Below are 18,456 nucleotides of genomic sequence, written 5' to 3'. Positions count from 1 at the left end.
TCACCATGTATGCATTCAGGGGAGGGAAAAAAAAAATTGATGCAGCATAACTTATTACAGCTGCAAACGTTCCTAGGCCCTGAGAATTACAAGCTGGGTGTTATTAAAGAAGGAATGAATTAGTGAGTTTTGCCAAAAGCTTTCAAGCCACCATTAAAATTCTCACCCTTAATCAGCAGCAGGACGCTCAAAGGACAGTACGAGCAGGATCGAGCGCAGAGAGGGGGACAAACCACCCCCAGCTGATGTCCCCCATCACATTCCTCTCCAACATGTCACTGTCATCCAGGCCCCTGACAGCCAGATCAAACCCAGCAGGAAAACGCCTGGGCCTTTTGGACAGCTGAATACAAAAAAGCTTCCTGAAGCGGTCACAAAGCACACGCCAGCCTTTGAATACAGAGAAGCAGCGAGATAGGGAGCGGGAGAGGCTCGGAGCGCTGGCTCCGCCGCTCTCATTCACGCGGTGCCCCGGCCCCCCCCACATAACAATTACAGCTCAGGCTCAGGCTCCCAAGGAGGCAGAAATTGAAAACACGTTTTCATTGAAGCACAGCTTGAATTTCATCAGTTCCATTACTCTCAACTTTCTCAGCATTTCCTGGAGTGAACACTGTAAAGCAGGGGAGGGAGGGGGGCAGCAGGCAAGGCAGCAGTCACACACCACCCCTCGACTGTGCCCGTCAGAATACAGCAGACAGAGGCACTTTCAGCGAGGAAACAACATGAGGAAGGACTGTTCCTAGGCTGAATAAAATGGGCATATGCTAGTTCAACATGAGTTTAGAGAGAAAGGAAAGTAACACAGCCAGACTGCCAGAGGCTTCAGAACAGTAAGATCATCTGGTGCAACTAGCACTTAAGTAACAGGGTTACCAGCATAGTCCAGATGCAAAGTGTTATATTTCAGCAATGAAACAGACAGCATCTCTCCAGCAAACTGAAAAATCTGGCTTTTTTTAGATGCTACAGCAAGTACCAAAACTGTACCAGTTTCTCAGCTACAGTTAACAGCCTTACAAGTAATTTGAGGACACAGTCTAACTGCAAGGAAAAAAAAAACCCAACTATCTCAAGAAAAGAGCTTAAAGCATGGTGAGCTCATACTCTGTTGATTACATTATTTAGACATGCACTATTCAACTCTGATGCAATTATAATTAATTAGCACAGAAAGTAGGTAGCACCAAGGAACGGGTCATTTCTTCCACACGTACAGTTGTAGCCCAGTCTGCTTTGAGATTATTAGAAGTTTGCTAATGTAACACCCTGCGGATAGCTTTGATACTATTATCAATATTCTTAATAGTGCTTTCGCATACCCTCTCTTCCCCCTCCCACGCTCGGGCCTTATCTTAAGGAACATTACATCATTTACGACACTGAGTCTTCCTTGTAACAGACACTATTATGCAACTGAAGTGCCTCCATTTGGGTTTTAGAGTTATTTTGAATTTCAGAGTTGAATAGAAAGCTTGTTTAAATTCTCTGCATGAACAGCAGCATTTTATAGCCTGAAAAGGGTGTCCATGCACAGACACCAACACTGGCATAACAACACATCTGAATGTGTTATACGTTTGTGAAACATCCATTCCCCACATTCCAGGTTCCCCTTGTCCAGGAATAAGTCCTGCATTGTTAGGACTGATCAGCAGGATCTTTCATCCCTAATCTCACTCCACAAAGGACTTTCACGTGTGGCACATGCACGTGTGGCACCAATCTGAGATGCATTAGCCAGAAAAAGCATTTAGCACTAACCAGTGAAATCACAAATCGGAACATGCAGCTCCAGTTAAGCAAGGGTGAAAGGCAGCGGGTGAGGGGGGGATCGGCTCTTTTCCACAACAGGTCTCAATGCTGATCTTACTATTGAAAAGAAACGCTCAAGTTTGTTAAAATGGTAAGTTAAAAGCAGCTTGGCACACACTATACACGCCGAAGCTAGCAACCTGATAACCATGTGAAGGCAGGCATTATTCTCAGTGCCATCATCATGCCCACGTGCTTGCAGAAGGGAACTGCTACAAGTACCTTGACCGAGTTACTCCAACTGCTGTACCCGCGTATTGCACGCTAACCTACTTTTTTTTTGGCAAGAGAATAGCCTTGTAACCTCAAGCACACTGATGATTATTTTGCAAGAATGTGCACATTTTTGGCTCACCAAACCCTAAAGCTCACAATTATAAGAACTGTCTCAAAGAAAAGTGTCTTGTGACCCAGAAATCTAAGAAAAAAGACACAAACTTAAAAGTTTGAAATTAAGAACTTTGTATAGCATGGAAGTGCACTGTTTGCTCTTTCCTAGTTCATCTTAGGTGCAATATACCTATATATGTGGATATATAGCTATAAATAAAGCATCAGTATGATACTGCCCCCACAATCACTACTCACAAGATACCTGAAGACCCTTTTACCAGGCAGCAACAGTCATTTCTGAAATTTTGGGATAAATGTAACCAGTTTTTAACTTTTTTTTTTTTTTTTAAACTACTGTCATACAATTCACTGTCTCAGCCCCTCCCAGAAGTGAATGGAGGCAGAAGGGGAAGACTTTCTCAGCGATGACTTTTTTTCCCCTCCCCTCCTTTTAACGTGTCATTTGAATGCGTCCCCAGAACTGAAAAATCACTGTCTTCTGGCTAAAATGAAGAACTAGTAGAATGACATACCCAGAAAGTACAGAAAGCCTTGCTGAAGGGGAAGCAAGATTTATTGAGGGTTTTCAGTTTGGTTTTTTTTTTTTCTTCCCTCAGCAGGGTTCTTTTTTTTTTTTTTCTGGCAAGCGTATGCACTAAAGAGGAGGAAATTTGAGACAACTCTCCAGCGTAAGACTCGACTCCAAATACTTGGCATCAACGTCTCAAAAGTAAGAACTAGTTTAAAAAGTTTAGTGCAGAAGGCAATCCTGACATATTCCAAAGTTACTCGTCTTGTCTGAGCAAAGAAATTCACAGACATCCCATCCCTTCCCCCAACTATGGGAACTTCATTTAGTTGAAAACAAGCCAAGTTCTCCTACCCACTCAAGGGGAATGGGAAATCTCAACATAACTGCTGGAGAGTTTACTACTAAAAGATAAAACAGAACCAAGAGGAGAACGGACAGCCATCCAGAGCTGTTACAAGCGAGACGCTGACCCCTCTCCATCTCACAGAAGTTAGCAGTGAGCACCATCCTGCTCAGTGCGTGCCTGCAGCCACCGAAGCATATTTACTCGATAGCTAAGAATGCAACAGAATGACTTCAGGAGACGTGTTAACCATCACCGCTTAGTCTTAGTGCCCCCACAAAGGAGTCACAGAGCTGACTGTGCAAGCTCTATCACGATACAGGCTTACCACATCAATACACACAGCATGAAGTATCCGAACCTCACCCTTTCCATAAATAAGTAGGTGGGTGGGTGGGCGGGAGGGAGGTGGAAGAGGTGCAAAGTTAGCCTTGTCGTGCAAGAAGATGATGCCAAATGACTGGAGAGTGATTGTACCTCCTACTGTCTCCTGAAGACACACACATGCCGAGAAACCTGATGTGACAAAGGCCTCAAACTTTTGTCTATCTCATTCTCAATAGACAGGTTTTGTTTGCAGGTCAAAAGAGAAATCTAACCCCATCACAAGTAAGAGATCAAGAGTACAGGCTTGTGCACAGCTCCTTAATCCACATTCAAAACCTTGGGATTAAGTCAGGGGAAAGCACCTGACTTTTCACCCTTAATCTCCAGAGTCATGCAAGAGGGATATAGACTCCTTGGTGAGAATTTCTCACTTTCTCTAATAATAAATAAATAAATAAACAAAACACACAAAAAATTGCTCTATTGGATCAATGTTTAAACAAAGACTTTTTGTTAACTTTAAGAGCATGGATTTTTCCTCCCCTAATAAAAATAAAATAAAAAGCATCAAGAATCCAGATAAAGGCGAAAGATGAAGCAAGACTGGACAGATTTGTCTTGGTCCTATTCAGTCTTTTTCCAGAACACCAGTGATCCAGCTTTGCAGTTAGACACCAAGATAAACTTCCTAAGTCGCGATACCATTTTGGTAGCAAACTGAGGTTTGAGACCCCCATCTTAGTCTTCAGATCCTGCTTAGCCTCCTTTTCCAAAGGAGAGGCAAAATACAACATTCTTGAATGTCATCTTCTCCAAACCAGTTAGCATCTGGGTGCATACTGGTAGGTGCAATATATAGGCAACACTCACAGGAGGTGGATACATATCCAAGATTTATTAGTACTTAAAGACAGAGCAGGAGACAAGGCTGTTACACCCTTGTAGAAGAGTAGATTTTTAAGAGGACAAATGGTTTCTGCTGATTTCAGCAGAAGAGCCAAGATGTCACTAGCTGGCCTTCACCTGATTACATTAACGCTTTTAACTCTGATTCTACTATTCCAGCTAAGGCCGGCATGATACCTTCCAAGCACTGTATGCTGTGAGAAGGTCTCCTAAGACCGGAGAGCTCAGCAGGCCTGGCAAAAGTATCTTCTCTGAGAGGGATTAATACTTTCAATATTCTACCCAAATGAAAGGAGCATGGTCTACATCTGTGCACGCTCACGTGCACCTTCTTCTCTCCTCCCCCCACAATGCATTTCGTATTCCTCCAAGTCACCTTTTAGCCCTTTGTGTGTATTTTGGTCTGCTAAAATCATACATTCAGAAAAACTGTTCTTCTGACTACAGTAAGGTAAGCTACAGTCAGGGTTTCCAGAAACTGTCAGTTCTCAGGAGACCATCTGAAAATGCAGCAGCACAGCATGGGTCAGCAAAAAAGTAAAGCTGCAGACAGAAAGCTGGCAAAGATTGACTTTTTTCCTGTCTGTATACCATATGCTGCCACATGACTGGATGTATGTTCCACAGAAACCCTTACGTGTCTTGCTTTGGTAAATCAACCATCAAAAATTGTCATAATTCTAGATTTTTGGTTATTCATTATGCTATAGATCCCTAGTATATGCTTTTCCAGATCAAACACGGAGTAGAGGAGTCAGACTACAGCACCAATTTGCTGATGAGATATTATGTGATTACTCACGTAACCAAGACTGATGAGGAAAGGGAGGAAGGGATTTACCATCAGTTCTTAAAAACCCAAAAGCAACTTCAATTTAATTAAAAAGCATTGGATTCCACTAACCAGGGTCACCTGACCTTTATGGAAATATGAACAAACTAGTGCTACAGCAGGATAGTTGATCAGGCCTGGGAAATGGTCCATCTATTCCTGAAAGAAAACCTCAGTCTAACCCCCTCTAAGAAAGGCACATTACCCTCTGACTTGGAGCCAACTAGACAAGAACACGTCATCCAACTTTACTAATACACATGTTTCCAATTTACAGAACGGCTCTTGGTTTCAGAGTTGAAATAAGACGCCAGTACAGTAGAGGAAGTTCTAAAACAATCTCTCTAATCCAAGTTTTTTGGCGGTTTAGTCTCCATCATGTTTCTCCAGCCAAGAAATACTTCCAAAGACAACATTAACTGTTATGTGTAGGGAAACAGCCTCACAGAGCCAGCAAGTACCTGACAGAATCAGTTCCTTGCTGAACCTTTGCCTATAGTTTCAAACACACATGCCTTAGATTAAAGCCTGCAAGTCAAAGGAGGAAAGCATCATTGGGCTTACGCAGCACCTAGCAAGCCTTTTGCTGCTGGATCCCCCATAGCGCACACACATCAGTAGGAAAACAATATTACAGCATGAAAGCACTGATGGATGTATGAAAGGAAAGTCCTGGGCAACAACACTAGAGAGACCATCCCAAAACCAAGGACTACAGCACACCCCCGGTCTTATCATGGCTTCCTTTAGTGTGGCTCTGCATCTTAATTGGTGTGAATCAATCATCGAGCCTTTTTCAAAGCACATATGGTTGCCATTGCATCTATATCTGTGCATTATCAGTTCTCTTACAGGAAAAGCACTAGGGTGATGCAAAGATGAGTCTCAGAGGTGTGCTGGCAGATTTTGCTTTATTCGAGCCAAATTCACACAGAATCCACGTATTTACACAGATTCAGGTAGACTTTGCCATTTTGCAGCAATTAAGAAAAAAAACAGAAATTCAAGTCAAGATACTTGGTAGCTTAGCTTTCACAGCCTCTTTCGTCCTTCATTGTTTAAGCACACTTCTTAAGTCTCACGGTGTGCTGAGAGCTACAACAAAGCATTGTAGTTTCCTTTTCTGCCAGGACTAAAGATACTCTGTCTCAGATAAATATCCCATTACCTCTTGATGTACTGGATTACAAAGCTGCTCAGCTTTTCTGGTTCTTTCCAGCAGGTAATGTGCACACTTCCTCAAGGCTCTTAACCAACTCTGCCCTCAGAACCAAAGCTAATTCAGTGCTATGCAACCAATTAATTCACAAATAGACATCTTTACACTACTAAAAACATTAAATTGGTGGCAACAGCACAGTTTCAGAACCACGTTCCTGTTCTGTTTAACTGAATCAGAAAGTAAATGGGACAGTATTGGTATGATAACCAGTATTTCTTTGTTCAGCAGCAAAAGGCAGAGAAACCAGAATTGGTATTAGCATCATGCTGTCAGAAGTAACACAGGCTTTGCTCCATTTTTACATTCCCTTCACTCCAGACTTTGTGACTCACTACACAATGAGAAGGCTTTGCAGAGCACTGCAGTATGACTCAGATGAGAATACAGCTAGAACAAAACTGTTCATATCGAGATATCTTCAACCCCAATGATTCATGAGAGGGTGAGAAAAAGAACTGGTCTGATAACACCTTCTGTAGGGATGGCTCTATGGCATAAGTCCTTCGAGCAGCACCTGGAAACCAGGACACGAAGGCAGCTCTAAAGGGACTCTGTTCATCAGTATCCCTACCCCACTGGAGAAGAGGGATCACAGCCTCAGCTCGTTCTTCACTAAAGCTCATCTCCTTTCCCCCAAACAAGCACACAATTAGTTGTACTGATGTCCACAGTTTGTCACGACTGAAGTGAAGCATTTAGAGGAAGAGTATACACATACATTTTTAAATAACCTAGTCCAGACAGGAGGATCTCCTCCAGACTTGTGCACAGTGCTCTAACCTAATCCCAAAAGACGGGCAGTAGGAGAAGACAGGAAGTAAATAATACTTAGAGATGGTGTCTTAGAGACTGATTCAGGTGGAGAAGGTACGTGGCTGCAGCCTGTGGCTGCGTCGATCTCAGCCTTTGGCACAACACTGCCATGAGCAGTTCCCATGGTCTCAGACAAAAGGAGGAAGCCCCTGTAGGTTGGTACACAATGGACACAGCTGCCTTGAGACAGGCAGGCGCACAGTGGGTGTCCCTCCTGCTCTGAAAGAAGGGACTACATGGGACAGAACACTGTAACTGGTGGTTAGATCAGTGCTAATAGATATGCGCCATCATCCAGGGTCCCAGAAGACACAACAAAGACCTAGACTTCAAAGACAGGCAGTATGTGCTTATCTATGAGCTACATGAGCTTCAGAGAGGTTTCAGGGGACAATAGCTTGTCTGCTGCTTCAGTGGAATAGCGGCTTGCGCATTACAGTAATCCTTAATAGGTAGCGGTAGAAAGCCTATTATATCAGCAAGCCTGCTCACCTGCAAAAGCACATGGCACTTCCACAAATGACATAAAAGCATTCAAATCCAAGCCACCATTCCGTATTTTGTTAAAATTGGATGTTTGAATGATGTACAAGTTCAAAGTCTATCATCAAAACACAAGGACAGAAAAAAAAAAAAAATAAAGTAGGTCTTTACCAAGAGGTTGCTAAAGAAACAGCATGGTAAAGAAAGCAATGTGTTCCCTTGGTTGTGGGTTGGGACATCTTTCTAGAGAATCAGTGAAGAATCAAGGACATGTTGCTTCCTTCCTCAAAACAAGCCAGGACCAGGACAGACACTGAGCCCTGCTGTTCACTTATTCATGACAACAGTCTAACTACTCTATGATTTGAAGTCATGGAAACGTAAAGGTATTTTCAGTTTAGTAAAGGTAATCCTTGCTTACTACAGCTAGGGACAGTGTGTCCTTCCCCATCTCTATAAAGCCCCAGTTAGCATCCACTACTGACCTCTGCTTAGCCATGGGAGAACTCAGATACATCATGCAGCATGATCGCTTATACTTAAGAACTGTGGTATTAATCACTAATGGGAAAGAAAAGAAGGAAAAGAAGAATACACAGATGCACAAGGTTTGTGCCAACTCACTGGAACTAGGAGGAGAAAAACATAATATGCAGAATTAAAAAAAAAAAAAAAAAAAAAAAAAAAAAAAGAGAGAGAGAGACTTTCTTATTTTCAGGACTTTATATAATCTCACCTCCTAAACATAAAAGGTTCCTAAAGGCAAGAGGAGACTATGTCAGCAAAGGCTGCAAACAGAGCAAGAGATGCAAATTCATAATAAAGCTAACAGAAAAAAAGCTTGAATTCAAAGGCCTTCAGAACAATTTAAAGTATGAGAGAACATTTAGCTTTACTATTTGAACACCTGGATTAGGTTTTCCTGTTTCATTGCATTAGAATTCATCTGTGTGGCTGCAAACTCCAGAGTCGCAGCTCCCAGAAACACAGCAGCCTCGTTATATAACCAACAATGAGCACACTACTGATAAAACCGAATGCATTAGTGGCGCCTATTTGCTGTCCCTAGCCAAGGCTGAAATCAGCAAAGCTGCTATTCAAATCTTTCTCTTGAAGGCAGACAGTTCAGTAATCCAGACATTCAGTTTTGGATTTGATAAGACATTTTCTTTCGAGCAAATGTTAAGACTTAAAAGGCCATCTACTGCCGTGCAAGAAGTCCTTAGTATCATCAAGCAAGTGAAGCAACTACACAGGAGGAGAACAACAGAAGGCTTTAAGTCTCAATATGATTACTGCAGAAAACATCTGACAAACGAAGACAACCCCAGATGGTTGCGAGGAATGCTTTTAAGCAATTTAAGTGAGAAACAGTAGGATATCTGCTGTCCATTCAAAGGTTAACTAGCACTTGTTTCATGATAACATACTCTGAAGAACATCTTTCCATCAGCTCTTAACTTCTGATCTTCAATATCTCATATCCCTTGTTTTAACGGCAACTACCCTCTGAGGTCATGGAAATACAGTTAAGCTGCTGTGCGGTGTTGTATCTGTGTACTTCTCTCGAAATCTCAGTCCAAGGGAACTTAAACAAGTGAAGCAATGGAAGCCCAAAACGTAAAAGTTAAGTCAAAAGTCCATTCTGTTTATTGGTTTAAAGAGTGTCTAACCGGTGCTCTTTAAATATATCTCACATGTTTTGCTCTAGGTTCAACCTACAGAACCGTTCATGTGTTTAAAACAAAAAGCCAAAACATACTGTTTTCCATAGTATTTCTAATACCTTTTGCTTCTAGGAAAAACGAGAACTGCCTGCATGCCCCAGCCTTTTTATTTGTGCGTGTGGTAGCAGGCTGCACATATAGGGCACAGCAAGTATGTTCAGAAAAGCAAAATGGTGTTTTCAAAACCAGAGACCGTGGCAAAATGAGGCAGCAGAGTCACTGCAGCTCTGTTCCAAGATGACAGCAGAGAACACAGATGTTGGAGCACACAGATTCACTCCACAATCATTTTAATTACCGGGCTAGCTGACCAAGCACAGGATACAGGCTAAGCAGCACCAAAAAAAAAAAAGCACACAAGTATTCTGCCAGCATCTTCTCATGCACTTCATTTTAACATAGCCCACACGCACCGAGTCATCTGTTTTCTACCGAGCGTTTGGTCAGCTTTGGAAAGACACGCTCAGCGTCTCCCGGAGCCCTGGCAGGGCAGGATGCTGAGCAGGCTGGATCCCCGGCCAGCCCGCGGTGGCCTGTGCCGCTCGCACCGCGGCAGCGCGGTTTCCACCAGCGCTAAGCGCTTATTATCCGCCCGCGGGCACCGGGCCAGGCCGCTGCCTTCGCCCGGGCAGCAGCTCGCAGCGGTGCGGGGGCCACCCCACCTTCCCTCCCAGGAGCTGATGGGGGCTTCTCCCGAAGGCAGCGGGGGCCCCCAGCAACCCCCAAGGGGCCCCAGGCTCGCGCTGCTGGCAGGGCAGGACAGACCCCTGCTGCCCCCTGCCCAGGCCCTGCCAGGGGAGACCCCGCACCGGGGGGGACAGGCGGCCCCTCACGCTGCGCCCGGGCGTGGGGGAGGCCGGGGGGCCCTACGCACAGGGGGCAGAGCTGCCCCCAAAGCAGGGAACAGGGGGGTGATGCCCCCAAACCTGAGGGGCACCGGGGGGCTGCGCTCCCACACGCGAGGGCGGGGGGCACGCACGTGTGGTAACACCGCAAACACAACCCCCGTGTGCGCGAGAGCGTGGTAATACCCCCAAACGCAACACCCCCGTGTGCGTGTGAGAGAGAGAGAGAGAGAAAGAGAGAGAGGGGTAATACCCACACACACACAACCCACGCCGTGTGTGTGTGTGTGTGTGTGTGTGTGTGTGTGTGTGTGTGTGTGTGTGTGTGGTGATACCCCCATACACAACCTCACGTGTGTGTGTGTGTGTGCACGCACGTACGTGTGTGAGTGTGCTAATACCTCCAACACCCCCCCAGTGTGTGTGTGTGAGTGCGGTAACACCTTCCCCCCCCCCGTGTGTGTGTGTGGTAATACCCCTCCACACACAACAGTGTGTGTGTGTGGTAATAATACCTCCAGCACAACTCCCCCCTCCGTGTGTGTGCGTGGCCTCCCTGCACCCCCCCAACCCCCGAGACACCCCCGGGGCAGTTACCCCCCTCCACACACGACAGAGACACCGCGTGTGGAAACAACCCCCCTCCACACACACACACACACACACACACACGTGTGTGTAAACACCCCCAACCCGCACAACCCCCGTAACCCCGCACGCCCCCAGGCAGAGCACAGCCCCCCCCCCGCCGCACGCAGCCCGCCCGGCGCGGCCGCGGGCACCGGCGCGGGCAAGGGGAAGGCGAAGGGGAAAGGGAGTCGGCCCGGCGGGGGAGGCCGGCGCCCGGCGGCGCCTCACCTGCTGGTACTCGGCGTCGTGCGGGCGGAAGTCGGCGGCGGTGAGCTCCCAGCGCAGGCTGAGGTGCGGCAGGCGGTGCAGCAGGCTCACCCACCAGGGCGGCGAGTAGCTGACGCCCGCCATGCCGCCGCGCCGCGCCGCCTCCGCTCGCCTCACGCCGACCCGCCGCCGGCCATGGAGCGGCGCCGCCGCCCTCGCTCGCTCCTCACCGGCGCCCCGGCGGCGGCTCGCGGCCCCGCATGGCCGGCGCCCCCGACACCCGCCCGCCCGCGCCGCTCGCTCCCTCTTTGTTCGCCGAGAGGCTCCGCCGCCGCCGCGCCTGGCGCCGCCCGCCCGCTCCCCATTGGCGCCGCCGCGGCCCGGCCCGCCCCCCCCCGCCGCCGCTGACACGAGCGCGCGCGGCCTCAGCACGCGGCGCCCGGCGCTCCGCTCGCCGCCGCCCGGGCCGCGGCGGGTCCTGTCTCCGCGGCGCCCGCAGGGCCTCGCCTGCACCAGGACCCGCGCGGCAGCCGGGAAGGCGCGATGGAGGAACGACGGCCGGCTGCCCGTGCCGGCCTGCACCGGGCATCACCGCGCTTCGCGGAGGGCAAAAACCCCAGCCAGCAGCCTCCGCCCTGCCACAACCCAGCCCAGCCTGGCCCTCGGGGTTCTGCTTCCCGCGACTCCCCTCCCGGGCCCTCCGACCAGATCGGCGGCAGAGCCAACACTCGGCCCCACGAAGAAATCAGAACTCTTGTTTTTCCAGAAGGGGGAAATTCTGAGAAGTAACGAGGTGCCTAAAGATGCAAACAGGCTCCCCACGTGATTTTCGAACGCGCCTAACCTTCCCCGATTTGCTGGAAACGCTGAGCCCTCCGAGCGCTGCACGTTTCACCATCCTCCCTCCAGACGCAGATCTGGCCTCTTCCAGAGCCTGACCTGAAGCCAACGAAATGGTGTTACGAACTTCAGTGGACTTGGAGTGGTTAGCTTGTCTTGACGTCTGCATAAATCAGAGCCGTGAATTAAACACCTAAGCATTTAAGCAAAGACAGGGTGTTGTGCTCTGTTACGTTATGCAGTGTGTTGTGCTCTCAGCAGAGCCACGCAGACACTAGGACTCACCCGAGGATTATACTCCGACCTGCCCAGAAAATCTTTCCATTTTCTCTAAGCAGAACAGAACCAAACTATTTTTAGTCTTAAAGGTAAAAAATAGGAGCGTACCCTCCTGGGGGGACACATCAGAAACTGAAGTAAATAAATACTCTGGATAACCTTCAGATAGCATAGCGAAACAGAAAAGATAACAGTAAGCAGCAGCAGTCATAAATTCATTTGCTTCATTACAAAGAGTGTATTGTTCCTATTGCAACCAAAATGCATAAAAATATTTGCTGTTTTCTATTAATAGGCATAGATCAAATAATCCACGCTCTAAATACATAGTATAGCCTCGCATTAATATCACAGTCCCTAAACTTTTCCCATCCTACAGATCACGTTTTAGTAACTAGACCATCTCATGGGCTTTCTGCCTCTCCGCACGGCCACGTGAGCCAGACTCGCCTCGCAGCAGCTCCGCGGCAGTGCACCGCAGCTACCGCTCATCCCACAAGCTGGAAGTAACGTGCCTTAAGTATCGTTTAACGCAAGCTGGGGCTGGAAGGGAAGAAGGGAACATCCGCGTTCTAGTGGTCTCCGAGCAAACATCTCCCGGGTCAGCGTCTGAAAATTCCTAATCTAATTAGCTCCATTTCGGATTAGAAACCGTTACAGCCCAGGCAAAATTACAAAGTTCTGGAGTGCTGTGTATCCCATTTGTAAAACACAGATACCAATGGCTTTTTTTCTCTAAACAGTGGCAGGTGATTAGAGAGACATCTCTTCTGCAGGTGAAGTTTTATTACTTTCCCCAAATGCAACTAGGACTTTACCTTTTTGTACTGTTCTCACTGACATATTTTATAAATAAGGAAAGCAAAAAAGCTTAAATGGTCTATTTAAAATATTAGGACCACATAATATATATTTTTGCTGATGTTCTGAAATATTACATCAGCTTCAACAGCTTTTGACTAGGACGGGATTTTCATATGAGTATTATCAACATAGCTAAAAAGAAATCTTATCATGCACAAATAGCATTAAGACACACGTCAGAGAGTTCACGGCCATGCAATATGTGAACAAGTACAAGATATACGAAGCTACGAGATACAAAAGCTCAACTCCCTCCCGCCTTCTGCAAGAAAAGTTCTCGTTTTTTCTGAAGGAGGATAGCACAACCGCAGCTGGTTTTATTTTGTTCCATTTTCCCCTTTCCCACAGTGCCAGCAAGGATGAGGAAGAAAACCTCTTAAAATCAAATGATCTAACGTATTTCACCTCCAGTTCAAACAACCTTAAGACAAGGAGCTGAGAGACCGTGCTTGGAAGAGGAGATCTCTCTGCGTAAGCCCCTTCTGCCACAGAGTTTGTGCAATTCAGCACATGTGATGCTCCAGGCAGGGGTCTGTCCCGCAGATGTTGCTGCTGCCGCGGGCCTCGGGGCGGAGAAAGCCGGCAGGCTGCTGGGCCAAGGACCTTGTCAGCAGTACGACGGACACGGAGTGGAAGCAGATGCAGCCGGCACTCAACACTGGGATCTTGTTTGACAGCATCGATGTAAATCAAACTGAATAAAACGTTTTGGAACAAATTACAGAAAAAGCTGGATGCTATTAAGGGGGGCTGGAAGCACCGGAGTATCAGCGCAGCAGTCTGAGGCTCCGTATGGGGGCCCTGAGCGGGAGCGGGACCGGCACTCCCGCAGCCCGAGCAGGGCTCGTGTGCGTGCGCCTCTCGCATGTTCGTTTGTGGTGGAGAGCACGGGATAAAATCACAGTAGAGTCAGGATTAGAAAGAAACCCAGTCATGAACAGTTTTAATTCCCCCCAAAGTTTATTTATAATGCTATGGGAGAATATAAAAATGAAGAATATATTCAGCAACCTGGGAGTGAAGGATAAACAACAGGAACTAGCACTGGCCACCCTTTCCATGGTAGGGCACTTCAGCAAGCAGTGTTTGCATTTCTTAGGCATCTAGCATCTCTCATTTGATCCTATTCAGGTAATTCCTGATTACATGACAACAAGACAGTCACCAAGGCTCTCATACTTCAATTACAGCAGCCGCTTTCCTTCCCCACAGAAACAGGTACTCTGTTTTGCCAAAGCAAAATGAACAAACAAGGCACTGCTATGATATCCCAGGAATAAAAGCTAACAATAAATCACCCTTGCGTAGAAAGTAGTGCTACAATCAACCAAAGCAAACTGCAAATGTCAGCTTGTTAGATGATAATCCAGCTGAAAAATAACCCTAAAAGCCATATTAGAGCTTGCTAACTTGCTTTGACATTGGCTTTGCTAAAGGATCACTGCACAAAACACACAAATGAGAGATGTCCAAAATTAAAGACAAAGAAGATAAAAAGACTAGTTTAAACCTCCAGAATAAGGCAAGGGGTGATGCACCTCCCCCAAGACCATCTACAGTCTGAAAAAACATTCGTAGAAAGTATAAGATTTTTCACTCTTCACGAGATTCTCACTTCAGACACCCCGACTGCTGATGTGATACAACGAGAGCGCTTTTTGCTGCGGTAATCCCATACCCCTGGCTCTTCTTATTCACTGTGAGAATGCAGTAATTCAGACTTTAATATACTGTGAAGTTGGGAGTCTTCCCCTGACTATCAGACCTTACATGTGTTACGAAGGGTTTTAGCCAACAATATAAATTGAAAAAAAGGCAGGTTGGCACTCCAAGCGCCCGCAGATGGACGGGTTACCCTCTCGAGGCTAGGGACTAAATCATGGGGCAGCCAGAGGGAGGTCAGGGAGAGCAACGCGTCTCAGCAGCATTTCTGTAACGCCCGGCTGCCGCTGCTGGGCAACCCCTCGGCCCCGCTTGCCTCTGCCACCCCGTAAACTCCACACTTAGGTCAAGCCATGCCTCTGTCCTGCTGAGCTACGCTGCACCCCCCTTCTTCTCCCAGGGCTTCCTCTCTTCTCTGAAAGCCAAAGGAAATAACAAATCCAGGGCTGCTCCCCGACCTCCTGCCGGTTAGCTCAGTCTCCAGCCTCCGCTCTTTCCAACAAAGCCCCATCACCAAGGTTGTCCCCAACTGATTTCTCCTCTGAGGCTTCCCCTACCTTGATGGACTTCCCTTGCGTGGAGAAGGCTGCAGAAAGGAACAAGCGTTTTGGTCTTTATTACTTTCCTCTGAAGTCCTTATACAGACTTTTGGGTGCAAACAAAAAATATGCACTCTGTAGCCACAACCAAGGCCAATGCATACAGCTTTAAGCAAACTCAAAGAAATTAAATAAAAAGGTTAATGCTGTCAATTCCTGTCCTGAGGCAACTCTTTCTCTCATGTTCTACCACTCTTTTTATACTTCACGAAATCCAGGGAAATGGGTGGAAGAAGTGGAAATCCTATTGCAAAAGCACCTGCCCACTCCTTTCCTTTCCCCAGAGTGCTACATGCAGAACATTGTATTATTTAGTTAATTGCAAAGAAACAATTACAAAGGAACTTGGCAAATACACTCTAATCACAGCAAGACCCATTGCAGTTCAGTAAGTTCAGCAAATTAGCAAATAAGTGAATATGAAAAGAAAAGAACAACACAGCCCACATTGCACTTTGTTCGTTTGTTTTGTCAGTCATAGTTTCTGTTTAATTATTTAAGATATTTCTTCATAACACTCTAGTACGTTTTGTATAATAATGAAGGCTTACCAGCATGGATTTGCAATACTTGGCTATTAAATATCTGCCGAGAGGAGGATGAAAACTGCCAGTTCCATGTATAAATTATAGAGAGTCTGTTCAGGAAAAATTTCCAGGTTAGACAAATAGAAAACTTGGCCACAATTTGCGTAAGATACAAATAAGGATTATTGCTAGATAATGACAATGTTAAGCTAATGTTTGTGCAGAATGTTATAACTTTATTACAAGCATTTGTACTCAATCCCTGTTTATTAAAAGCTATTCTAAAGATCTATGCATATAACTAGAGGCCATTTAAATATAGCCTTTTTTACAGCCATACTGTAATCAGATGACAGATTTCACAGTATTTCATTTCTCAAACTCATATTACAAGAATGGCTCTCGAGCTCCATTACCTTACCGAAGCGGAGCCTCATCTCGGCAGAACTGACACACTGAGATGGGGCAGAGGAGTGAGAACCAGGTGAGCTGTGACCTTGCCCATAGCGAGGGACACGAGGCAGCCCTTCACGACGGGCACGATGTCCCTCCTCCCTCCCTTCCAGTCCATTTTGAGCATCAAGATTTTATGACACATCTGTTCAAACTACCAAGAATAGAGGCCCTAAAGGGCCTTACGTGGTACCCAATGCTAAGTGGCCTTGAGGCACGATAGCAGGAAATCCACCAAATAGTAGGGGAACTGTTACGGTCTGAGCAACATCTTGAGAGGGGAAGTTTTGTTTATACAGAGCTTCAGTGAGTGGAGCAACATGAACACTTTCCTAGAGACCAGAAAACATGTATGCATACAAATGCTCTCAGATTTGAAAAAAGTAATTAGCACAGCCAGGCAGTGGGAAGGGCAAGAAGAGCAGAATACAACTTAATCAGTAGAATACAACCCTCCTTACAAAAACCAGCACAGAGTTAATGAAAAGAACATATCAACCCTTGCCTTTCAAGGCTATTCCTTCAAGCACAGTTTAAAGTGCTAAAGGTCACATATAAATAAATGCCAATATGCTTCAGACACATCTGAAGCAGGGTAAGTATTCAGATACTATCTCAGTGCTGCCTCTACGAGGCAAAGAACCACTTCGGCAAATGCTAGAGAAGCGCCAGCTCCACAAGCACTGAACCAAGAGGAGCTGGTGCGGCACCAGACCATCAACCATGCCTGAAAACACTCCCCTAATAACCTGGAGCCTAACATGGCTATTTTGCTCTTTACGGGTCTTAATGATGCCCATAACATGAATGAGACTTTTTTTTTTTTTGCCTTTAAAAGTGTATGTGGGGAAGGCAATTAGTCAGCTGACAAACCAACTACCCACAGATGCAGAAAAAGCTTGCAAGAATCAAGGGCACTCTGAGTCCAGAAGAAGCCCAAGTATGGCTTAATACAACTAGTGTGAACACTTAACTGCTTTCAACTGAATTCAAGACAAACCTGCTCCAAGAAATCACACCAAAATTTTTCCTTTCATGCAGCTTGGCTTATCTCCAGCATTTCACATTTAAAACTAAAGTTTTTGCTACGGAAACCAGAGCATATGCCAGCGGACTAAAGAGGAAAGAATAAAAAAGTGCAAGTTAGAGGAGAATATATTTATCAAACATGAATAGTTTGAGTCTTGTACTGTTATAGCTCTGTTCTATTCTTAGCTCTACAACACGGACTCTACCTGATAGTAAGATGACTGCAGGATTCCCATGTCTTCAGAGCAGTCAGCAGGATCATCTGTCTTATTGACCGTGGTTGATTTTCCACCTTTATAAAGCAGCGTAAGGCTTTTTTCATTGGACTCTTCCTGAAGGCTTTTTCAGTGGACCTGGAAAGCAATGCATCCATCCTAGTTCTTTCTACCAGATCTCTGTAAACAGCAACAATAACCAAGGTAAGGGGGTAGAGTGCCATCCCCCAGCTGACACCCCGAAGTTTCACCTCATTCTCTGCACACCAACAGTGCTGCCACGTCCTACCGCAGGGAGAACTCTGTGACCCTACCGAGTTCAAACACAGGCTGTCTTTACTGCATCCCTCCTACCAAAGGTTTCTGAGGAGTATACATCAATAACCTGGTTAGGCATGTTTTTCTCCTGCAGGTTATTTTGAACAGTCATCATGATGGCTTGCTTTGAATCTTTTATCTGAATTTCACCGGTTTGGTAACTGGTCGGTGTGACTGCTGCAGCCACAAGCAAGCAGCATCACAATATGTGAAAAGGCATAAATGAAACTTCTTGCACGCTGCACAAAGACACAAACACATCTGAGGCAACAGCACGACTTATAGTTTTAGAACCACACAGACAGGATTCCTCTTTTGAATAAAACACCAGATGCCAAGACTGAATGCAAAAGTCTATTACCTCTGGCAGTTCCACGAGGCTTGGTCAAGGAGGCCATTCACACTACGGATGGGATGATCTTGAACATATACTAAAGATAAATTCCACTCTCTACATGTTTAGGAGTTAACTTTTTGCTAACCTCACTGTGCGTCTTGCAGAATGAAAGACAGGACTAGTCAAAACTGGCTCAGCAAAACAGAGGCAAAACGACAACCTTGGTGCAAAGTGAGAACAGCAGGAGCACAGCTCCCATGCAGCACAGGCCAAAGCAGCAGTGCAAATATAGTAACTGCAGCACGAATGCAGGAACAA

General features: G+C 46.2%; 1 protein-coding gene across 3 annotated transcripts in view; it reads right to left on the bottom strand.

Moving 5' to 3' along the window:
* Positions 1–11,368, bottom strand: part of TTYH3 (tweety family member 3) — an 82,529-nt gene extending 71,161 nt beyond the window's left edge. For 2 of the 3 annotated variants that reach the window (XM_026116198.2, XM_064520176.1), the window contains exon 1: positions 11,037–11,368. In XM_026116198.2, coding sequence (XP_025971983.2) covers positions 11,037–11,159 — 123 coding nt within the window. In that variant the 5' untranslated portion in view covers positions 11,160–11,368. The remainder of the gene's footprint in view (positions 1–11,036) is intronic. The other variant, XM_064520175.1, reaches the window with a different exon arrangement.
* Positions 11,369–18,456: the final 7,088 nt, after the last annotated feature.

Source organism: Dromaius novaehollandiae, chromosome 14, assembly GCF_036370855.1.
Source record: "Dromaius novaehollandiae isolate bDroNov1 chromosome 14, bDroNov1.hap1, whole genome shotgun sequence".
NCBI classification, from domain to species: Eukaryota; Metazoa; Chordata; class Aves; order Casuariiformes; family Dromaiidae; genus Dromaius; species Dromaius novaehollandiae.
This window is presented reverse-complemented; position numbering and strand designations above follow the sequence as displayed.